General features: G+C 32.0%; 1 protein-coding gene across 1 annotated transcript; it reads left to right on the top strand.

Annotated features, from left to right (window-relative positions):
- The first annotated feature begins 3,568 nt into the window (after window positions 1–3,568).
- On the top strand, window positions 3,569–9,818 carry LOC137396661 (microfibril-associated glycoprotein 4-like). The gene is made up of 5 exons (XM_068082978.1): window positions 3,569–3,993; window positions 5,138–5,356; window positions 6,049–6,185; window positions 7,117–7,246; window positions 9,107–9,818. Exons 1-5 carry the CDS (start codon window positions 3,573–3,575, stop codon window positions 9,229–9,231), a joined length of 1,032 nt encoding a protein of 343 aa, XP_067939079.1. The 5' UTR covers window positions 3,569–3,572; the 3' UTR covers window positions 9,232–9,818.
- Window positions 9,819–10,364: the final 546 nt, after the last annotated feature.

Genomic DNA, 10,364 nt, shown 5'->3' with positions numbered 1-10,364 from the left:
TTATATGGTATACTCCAGTTATACGGTATACACCAGTTATACGGTATACACCAGTTATACAGTATACGTCAGTTATACAGTATACACCAGTTATATAATATACTCCAGTTATACAGTATACACCTGTTATACAGTATACACCAGTTATACAAATAAGTAATAAAGACTATTAAGACTGGATTATGCATCAGGCAATCCAGTTAGCATAGAATATCAAACAACAACAATATTTGGTAATGTTTACAGACCCAAGTTTTACCAAGATGTGTTACAGCTCTTTTTATTCAATTTATATACAGTTAATTAAATGGGTGCCTTTTATGGTTTGAATTCATGATGAACTTAACTTTTTAAATGTTGCTGCCAAACTTTTGTTAACTAGTTTTAAAAGTTACTGTTATAGCAGGCAATTTTTGTCGTTGTATTACCAAAATGTATTTGAGCCGTGTACAGAAAGATTTGTGTAACTTTTAAGAAAATTCTTAAACAATTAAAAAATGTTTACTTTGATTCTTTCAATTATGTAAGGGAGGTTATCAAAATTTTTTATACATACGTGTACCCTAAGTATGCGAAGTTAGCAAAATATGTTATACATGCTAGCTTGCTGATAGGCCCGTTTATGTTGGGAGATCACACGAGGCATACAAATCAAAAATTGTAACTGTTTTGTGAAGATTTTTGTCAATAAACGAACCAAGCCATGGCAAGCTTTTTAGCTAGCTGTTGTTGTTTTTTATATTTATTGGTTAAAACTAGAAATCTCTTTTATATTTGTAATTTCTTCTAATACTAACACATCAACTCCTCAGTAAGAGTCATTCTCTTCTGTTACCTTTCTTTCTTCAGATGCTTGGACTAATAGTAACTCACTATAAAGAGAAATATCTCTGAAATTCCGACACTAGATGTTCTAGAACTTTGCTATTTTCCTCGATAATCTGAGCATTTTTAGAAGTCATATCACAGAGATGTTTGACAATATTTCTATGTCTCATGTAACTTGCATCTGTCAGCCATTTGTATGCCCTATTCAATTAGATAGTTGATGAGTTGCTGATCTTTATGATGCCATCGTGCATGAGGAAATTATTGAAGTTCTTTTTTTGTTCATAGCATAATATCCATATCGTATTGCATTTTCCTCCTCCCTTCCAACATCTGTGATTTTATTCTGACATGTGCCAGATTTGTTTCAGCTATGTTGCTAAAACTATTAAATCATTTACAAGATATGTGTTTTTTCTTATGGTAATTTGGCTGCAAAATATTACCTTTAAAAAATTGTTGCCTGTTTGGTAATTTTCAGTGTGGCTGCCTTCCAGAATCTTCCAATAATTTGTCCTTAGAAAGTGTCAAATATGATTCATCAAGAGTTGTCAGTGCGAGTGTCAGTCTGTCAGCTCACACAGTTATGTCAGCTCACACATGTTATAAAATAACAACGTTAACTGCCAAACAACTGGAACGTTTTGTCATGAAACAATTTAAGTGATGCTCAATGTGAACATTTGATAGCATGTTTGTTTTAGGCTATAATTTTTGCATATTTAATTTAGCATGAAAAACTTGTAAATTATCTTTTAGACTGTGTTACATGAGTTCTAGGGTTATGATGCTGTACCAATTGCATATATCTGAGCATTTCATCTACTGACTTTTGTCTTTAACTTTTATGAGCTAATTCTAAAATTATAGTTCAAATAATAATATAACTGATGAAGGCTAAATCATGAACTAAGTTGTTACAAACCAATTTGCACAATTAATAACAGAAATAAGCCAGTTTATAATTATCTTACACAAACCAAAGTTTTAAGTATTTTACGAAAATCTCTTTTAACTTATTTTGCTAGACTTTGTAGAAGCTAATGAATAATGTTTAATGCAAAGACGCCGTTTCCATGATTCGGCGAGAGCGCAACTCCGAAGTACTGTACATCATGGAAACATAGTGATTGTTTGGTTAGTAACTTTACTGATGATAGTAAACTAAACTAAAATGTGAACTGGAAACCGCCTCTGCTTATCAGAGTGAAACAAGGGCAGCATATCATATATCCCCATAGAAAAGCCTATCTTGAATATAAGCTGACACTAGAAAAACAGCTTTGATCTAAGGGAAATCATAAAGATTTGCATATAAACTTACACTATAAATGATGACACATCACACATGCCCATAAAAACAAATGCTGCAAAAAAGTATGGCTTTTGCCGGTAGGTCCCTGTTCACTGGGACCACTGGCCAGCTGAGCCGCCTCAACTTTTTAGGAACTTTCTGCAGCAAAATACAAGACAGTCAAACTCGCCCTCAGATAAAGTGTAAAATTTCATCGCAAACACAAGGTCAACTCGAACGGAATTGTTTAGTCCGTTTCCACGCAATGATAAATTGCTTCAGATAACTCGACCTCAAAATCCTTCATTCGAAAAGTTATTTGCCCAACGACTATGGAAACGGTTTATATCGCTGTAGAATATCACTTTATTCCAAGCCATAGAGACAAACATCAACTTTTAGTAGTTTTTAAGCGTCATTATTATCATCATCAGCCGCAAAATATTCTTGTTAACAACTTTTATAAGGGTTTGCAAAATTTCAAGTTTTACCAAATATCTGCTTGGCCATGGCCCAATGAAAGCGTGAAAATTTCCGTATGAACTTATAATAAAATCGGCAAAATTGATTTTTGCTAAAACTATCTAAAGAAAAAAAAGATTTCTTTTTTCTGAGCATTCTAACTGCAGTCAAGTTTTGCCTATTTTAATTTAAAAACGTCTCGTCAGTCATATCACCTAAAACAAAACAAATCTCAAAAAATAAATAAATGTTTTTACTTTTCAATAAAATTTTTTAAAACTTTACGTGAGAGGCTCGGCTGAGGCCATACATAAGAGAAACCTGTTGGGGCTTACACCGCCCCCCCTCCACGCCCCCAGTTGTTCTTAACTAGTCGCCTAACATTCGCCGCCCCAATTTGCGACCAGTGAATTAGCAGTGTACTGAGCCTGTTTGCCGGCTCAGTACAAAAAGTTACTTTTTGGTGAGTATTATATAATTAGCAAGTCGTCTCTCCTTTACTCGAAAGACTTCAGTCACTCGTTTGTGTTGAGCCATTAAAAAAAACTGCTTACATTTCACGCTGATGTTAGTTTCGCAATGCAAAAGGCATTAGTGAAGTTGAGTTGGTAAATGTTCAAGTTGTAAATGTTAAAATTAAGTAAATATAATGTTATTATGTTTGCTTTTATTAAGAGTCGCAATAAGTTTAAGCTAGAACGCTTATAATGGTGAACTATTTTTTGCCTTCTTGAGTCGGCCTAAATGCAGGGATATACAGTAATTTATAGTTTTTATAATTACAAATTTTGATGCCCTTGATAGGCGAAGAAAAACATAGCCTATGTTTTTGAGCAAATTGAAAGCTTTTTTAAAGCCAATACAATTCTAAAATACAAGTTTTGCTTGGTAATAAGTCTTAAATTTTGTGGGCGTGGCTTACATATAGGGAACCTATATTAGTGAATCTCAATGACTGGTATCTTCAGTCTGTGCCAAGCTTCACAAAATGGCCTTCTTATCGAGTCTTATACTATTCGTTCTCTTAGTTACTGCTTCAAATGCTCGTCTCATCTGGCTGAATGAAAAAGGACAAAAATTGTTTCAATTGCGACAAAGTATTTACGCAGCTCGTGAACTTTTGCAGAATGAGTGTCCAATATTCTTAACACTTAATCATGGAATTTTGGATGACAGCGCATTTCCGTTTCATGTTGAAGTCACTACCATGTTTCATAGCAAACTGCTTGACAGCTTGGCTGAGTGCCTGGTGGGTCGAACTTCACCTAAGAACATGACGACCCAGACTCCATTAAACCAAAGTCCAGCAGCAGATGAAGTGTCTTCAACACCATTAGCAAGTCAACAGTTGTTAACAGAGCAGCCTACAACTGAACAAACTGTGACAAGGGAGATGCCGCTACCCCAAGGTAAAAATGTGATATAACCATAATCAAGTGTGTATAACAATGGTTTCTTTGTACTGAGAGGCTGTTGTACAATTGTACATATCTTAACATCAACTATATTTAAACTATTTTCCATAAGTATTTTGTTGAAAGTTTTTTAAACTTTGAGCATGGTAAAAAAACTAAACAAATTCTTATGCAAAATTTGTCATTATTTTTTATTCATCTCTTAAAAAAGTAGACATTGTAAACCTTTTATTGCTAAATGAGCAATATTTGAAGTAAATTTAAGAAACTTTGATGGATTGATCTAATAGTACTAATAATCAATCTATTAGTTTCCATTTATTGTCTTTAAAAATAAAAAAAATAAAAAAATGAATTGTTTGCCTTACATAAACTAAATGTTTCTCTATTCTGATCTGTAGAAAGCTATTTTTCAGATTTATTTTAACCATTGCGCTACCATGAGCCCCATAGTACGGCTTGGCAAAGAGTTTGTGTGTGGTCAAGAGCGATCAGGTGTGGTTTAGTAAGCATCCTGCAAACCTATTTGGATTGGTGAGTAGCTAATTAACTACTCATCATATGTGTACTTGAGCAAAAGAAAACGATTATATGCTTGTGGTGAACCAATAGAAACAATGTTTAGGCCTACCACCTATCCAAAAAAGAGTATTTCTTTCCAAAAAATTATTTATTTCATTGCATTTTTTTCTTGACCAGTCGGTCAAGCGCATACAAGTGCGAGGGTTCCACCACATACAGATCTATGGATTTTGAGTTATTTTTATCGAAAAATAGTACTAATGAAAAATATTTTTGTTACTATAATAAAAATAATAGTTTTGTTAGCTTTTATTATATTAATAAGTCATTTGACTTGAAAATGCTCACAGTGGTAGTTAAAGGGGTCAAAAAGTGTCTGAGCCCATTTTGAATTACATTTGTGGGTTTGTTATGGTGTCAGCTGATGTATAATTTTATGCTGGTTAGTTTGACATTGAAGTATTTTCACTTACGAAGTGGTTCAAAGGTTATGACAACTTATGCCCACCCTTGTCAAATGTGAGGTTTTACCACATTTGCTTTTATGTGCCGTTAAATATATTAATTTTGTAGCAAAAGATTTAATTAAAATAACATGATTTTTTTGTTAATACAGATTGTCAAGAGCTGTATGACCAAGGAAATAGATGTTCCGAGGTTTATCAAGTCAACCCACCACATACAGATAGTGAACCATTTCCTGTCTGGTGTGACTTTTTTGATGGCCGAGGGTGGACTGTGTTTCAAAAAAGAGTAAATGGATCAGTCAGTTTTAATAAAAATTGGACAGATTACCAGGCAGGATTTGGTGAGATAGCTGGAGAATATTGGTTGGGTAAGTAGAAAACTATGTTTTGTGATAAAACTTTTTAACACCTTACATTTTATTTCACGTTTGAAAATCTCTTAGACAAGTTTACTGTTAATGTATCTACATATTCTATAATAATGTAAGTGAATCAAACTGCAAGCTTTTGTCCTACCAAAATTACTAACAGAAAACAAAATTAACTTTCATACCTAAATGCTAGATGTTTTTTAGACAAACACAAAAACATATTATCATAATGAATTTTGTGTGTTTGCAGTAATAAATGTCCAAACTGGTCCTATGATATGATCTGGCAATTGTTTAAATCCGCTTTCACAATGCACCAGTTGTGTCTATACTACATATGAATTATCAGAATTAAACATAAAAATAGTTTATCTCTGTAAAAATGTGTCATGTATGAAGTAGTTTAGATCTGACAATGCAGCGTATTTCAATTTCTGAAGTACTACCTTACTATATTTACTTGTTTGTTTATATAGAAAAGTTGTTAAAGTATTGTACTATTGCTTTATAGCTTTAAAAAAATTATTATTTTTCATGTATTTACCTCATTTGTTAAGGTTGTGATGGTGATACTGTGAAATTTCAATAGATTTACCTGCCTACAAGTGGCAACAAAAGCATTATTAGATATTAGAAAACTATTTAACTCTCTTTTTTTCCTTTTTTTACATCTTATGGAAACTTTTCAGGTTTAGCTAAAATCCATCTTTTGACCAGATCAAACACCAAACTGTCCATTTTCCTCCGAGCAGCTAATGGAACTACTGAGTCTGGAGTCTGGCCGAGTTTTTATATAAATGGTTTGGCAGATGGCTACAAATTAATTGTAAGTATTTACATTGCATTAGATAATATCAACTTTACTGATTCAGCCAAAATTTTAAACCTTCAATTTATGTTAATATTGAAAATATTTTCTTAAGAAGCTACAAAAGTTAGTCTGACTTACAATTTTACCAAAAAATATTGATTACTTAATTGATTTGAAGAAGTTGCTTTTACATTAAAATGCCTATCTCAGTTCATTATTACTCAAAGTTCTACAGTATAGTAATAACACTAATAATTTATCTAAATACTATTATTTTTCCATTAAATAATTGAGGCACATTAAATTTGGTCTCAAAAGGAAACTAAATTCAATGTGACACTTTATATCATTTTATAAAACTGGTAAATGAGGAGTTGTCTTTTTCTGACTGATTTGCCTAAACAGTAATTTTTGAAGAAATTTTTCAATTAAGTTTTAAAGAAAAGATGAGAAAATATGAAATGATAAGAACTCGCTTTAGAATTTTGGACTTCTAAAGCTAAAAATAAAATGTTTCACAGATTTGTTGCTTCAAGACATTGATACTGAAAATAACTGAAAAAGTTTAAAATAAAACTTTAGATTTCTTTACGGAGTGATTCAGATTTGCACACAATTTAGATTATAATCTGTTGATGTCCTTAGATATGGCTATTATTGCATAATTGTAAATGACTAAGCAGTTTGTTAAAAAAATTTCAAAGAAACTTTCACAGTTTGCATAAATTAGAAGGAATATAGATAATATGTATTAATTTCTTATTGTCTATACAGCATATAGCCTAGCTAGATATGTATAAACCATGATGATAGTAGCATGTCTTTAGATTACTACCTCAATTAGAGTTTAGCGATATTTGAATGTGGTAATCTAAGCAAAATTCATGATAGAGAAACAGACATGTGTACTCATTAAGAGACAGTTTTCACTTATCTTCACTAACAGATAAGTGATGATGGATATCGTGGAAGTTTAGACAGCTTTAAACTGGTCTACTACCATAATGGTATGAAATTCAGTACTCCTGATCGGGATCAAGACCTCAGCTCAAGCAACTGTGCTCAAAGGTATCAAGGTGAGTCTGTTTTTGCAAAAGATTTATCAGTTCTTCACAAACTCTTTTTGTGTCGTTTTCATGCATTCGGTGTTGCTTCTAAGGACTCTCTTATTGCTGTTTGTCAACAGAAAATTGTTATGTATTTTTTTAACAAAAAAACTTGATGATTTTATTAAAGTTTACTAAAAAATAGTTTGTAATCATTTATTTAATGTTGAAAATTTATTCACCGTAACTCTTAGATACATAAATCTGCTTTAAGGACTTTTCCTCAAAGGACTTTGGTAGCATATCATATTGATCATTTTTGACATATCATATTGAAAGAAGATAAAAATAACTCATGAACTTAAGCTTTTAATGACCAGAGTCTAGATCTATAGCACAATGTTTCTATCTTTCTGCTATCATATATATGACAAGAGAGTAAGAATACTCAGCTGACATAGAAGTCAGTCTCTTTAGTTACCATATTTGATTACGTAAAGGTTGCTTTTTTGCATGAGACGTATTCCAAGCTCAGTAGGTCATCAATTAAAAATTTACATGGATTTTTTGCATTTACAGTAGGTTATTACAGAATAAAAAAGTTACTCAATTTGAATGAATATGGGAACTATTTGGAGAAAGAAATCTGATTCATACATAAACTTTACCATTAAAACAAGTAGAAAAAAATGAAATGCTAAGCATCACAAGAAGCCAACATAAACATAAAAAACCAAGTCATCTAATTTTACTGGTCAAACCAAAAAAATTCATCATCACTATCACTATAACGTGATAACTCACCATTTTCATTGTCATGATATCGTGATTTTTTTTCATATCTTAATTAATTTTAATTTAGCTGCCAAAACAGTATCCAATGTTTCAGTAAGAGAAGGCCAAAAATAACTCATTTACAATCACTGCTTTGAAATTTTCAATTTTAACAAAAGGCCTGTTGGCAAATTTGTATTTTGCCAACAGATTCTGACAATCTTGTCAATAAGATTCTGGAAAAATTATCATGGCCATTTTTCGTAACCATGATCACAGTGTTGACATCTAGTGCATAAGGATGTTATCGCGATTATGTTTCTAAATACAACAGTTTCAGACCTTAGAGTTTTAGTCTAGATAAATACATCTATGGGACATATTCATGTCAAAACTCTGCAAAAATCTTTGAAGGCTTTATGATTTATGTGGGATTTATGGACATAAGACACCTTGACATTTTAAGACAGTTTTTTTGAATAGAAAATTATATTTTGTAGACTGTCAGGTCTAGTATGTAACCAAATATTCACAACTACTGGCATAGGGAACTTTAGGCAGTTTCTATAAAAAAAAACCACTGGGAAACTACAGATTAAAATGGGTTTAAAATTGGTGGGAAAATTGGCAGAACTATTATGCTGTAATACGGAATCTACCTTGTTGGCTAAAAAAGGCATAATAGTATCTTGTAGGCTTTAAAAGGTATATTGACATGCTTTGTCTGTATGCATGTCTTTAAGGGTTAGAAGAAGTGGGGTTTGTCTGCTTTAATGGATATGTTACCAACATGACTTTTTAACTCTCCATAACACCGAAGTAAATTGTGCTCAGCAGAGTGAGAATAGACAAATTATATTTAGCTCACTGTAATTCAGCGCATATACACTGATAACAAGCATTACAATGATTTGTAAGGTGCTAAAGGAAGTACCTAGAAGGTTCACTGTAACTACATTTATAATACACTGAAAACTTGAAAAAAAACAATGGTAATCTTTTAGAACTTGAAAATTTCTTTTTACTTTTTTCAGTACATAGGCAAATCAGAACTTCAGCGTGTTCTATCATAACACATTTTGAATGATAATTCTATATATATTTGTTGTATTTTAGCTGGCTGGTGGTTTAATAACTGCCAATACGTCTTACTGAATGCATTAGAGGAGAATCAAATCGAGTGGTATAACCCACATGGCAGATATTTCGTTGAATCTGTGATGAGAGTCACCAGAGATTGAATATTACATTGAATCTGTGATGAGAGTCACCAGAGATCGCATAATTCACCCTTTCGTACAGTAAATAGTTCAACCTTCAGAAGAGAGTCAATACCACTGGGCACAGTACAGCACAGACCATGAAGTTTGCCTCCTCTAATAAGATTACAGTAATCAAGTGCCTTCTGGTATTCAAATAAATACATGTACTTATAGATAGTGATACTATTAAAAATATCTTTAATTTGTTGAATGTGGAATGTTATGGAATGTTGTTATGCTTATCTTGTGAAAATGAGATAAATTCTTTTTGCTTCCAACCGTTCAATTGATAAAGCAGTTAGCTCATTATCAATTACACTTGCTACATCAGATTCATCATTATTGTAGTAATGTTTTCAATACTTGAGCTAGATAATATTTTGCATTTTGTTATTCAAAGTACATGTAGGTATAGTTAATTGTGCTGCTATTTGAGTTCTTGTGTGCCATATTCTTACTTATAGAATATTTGGAGCTCTTGTGTGCCATGTTATTACTTATTACTGATATTGTAGAATTTCTGGAGATTTTAGCAATTATTCTGATGTTTCAATCTGAATATTTTATTATGAATTTTACGATAATCTGTTATAAACTGCAGAATGAGGTATATGATAAAATACATGTATTTTAGGTAATAGTAAAAAATGGAGCATCGCTAGTCCTTTTTAATTACGTTAATTCAAACTTGTTCATCCACTTTCACATATATTGTCTACTAACCATCAACATGCACATGTATGGTTTAGTGAAATAGCAAGAGGTCATTAGCCAACACATAGGTTTCATGAAAACTTAAAAGCCCACATGTTACCACATAGTCATAAAATCTATGTTCACTTTCACATGTTAATTAAAAGAGCTAAGGAGGCAAACTCAAATATATATACAATAATGTGTTTTAATAAACTCGTACTATAATAAAGACATGTAACCAGCTATATGGTATACACCGGTTATACAGTATAAACCAGTTATACAGTATAAACCAGTTATACAGTATACACCAGTTATACAGTATACTGCAGCTATACAGTATACACCAGCTATACATTATACACCAGTTTTACGGTATACACCTGCTGAACATTATACTCCAGCCATACAAATAA

The sequence above is a fragment of the Watersipora subatra genome, chromosome 5 (assembly GCF_963576615.1).
Source record: "Watersipora subatra chromosome 5, tzWatSuba1.1, whole genome shotgun sequence".
Lineage (NCBI taxonomy): Eukaryota > Metazoa > Bryozoa > Gymnolaemata > Cheilostomatida > Watersiporidae > Watersipora > Watersipora subatra.
This window is presented reverse-complemented; position numbering and strand designations above follow the sequence as displayed.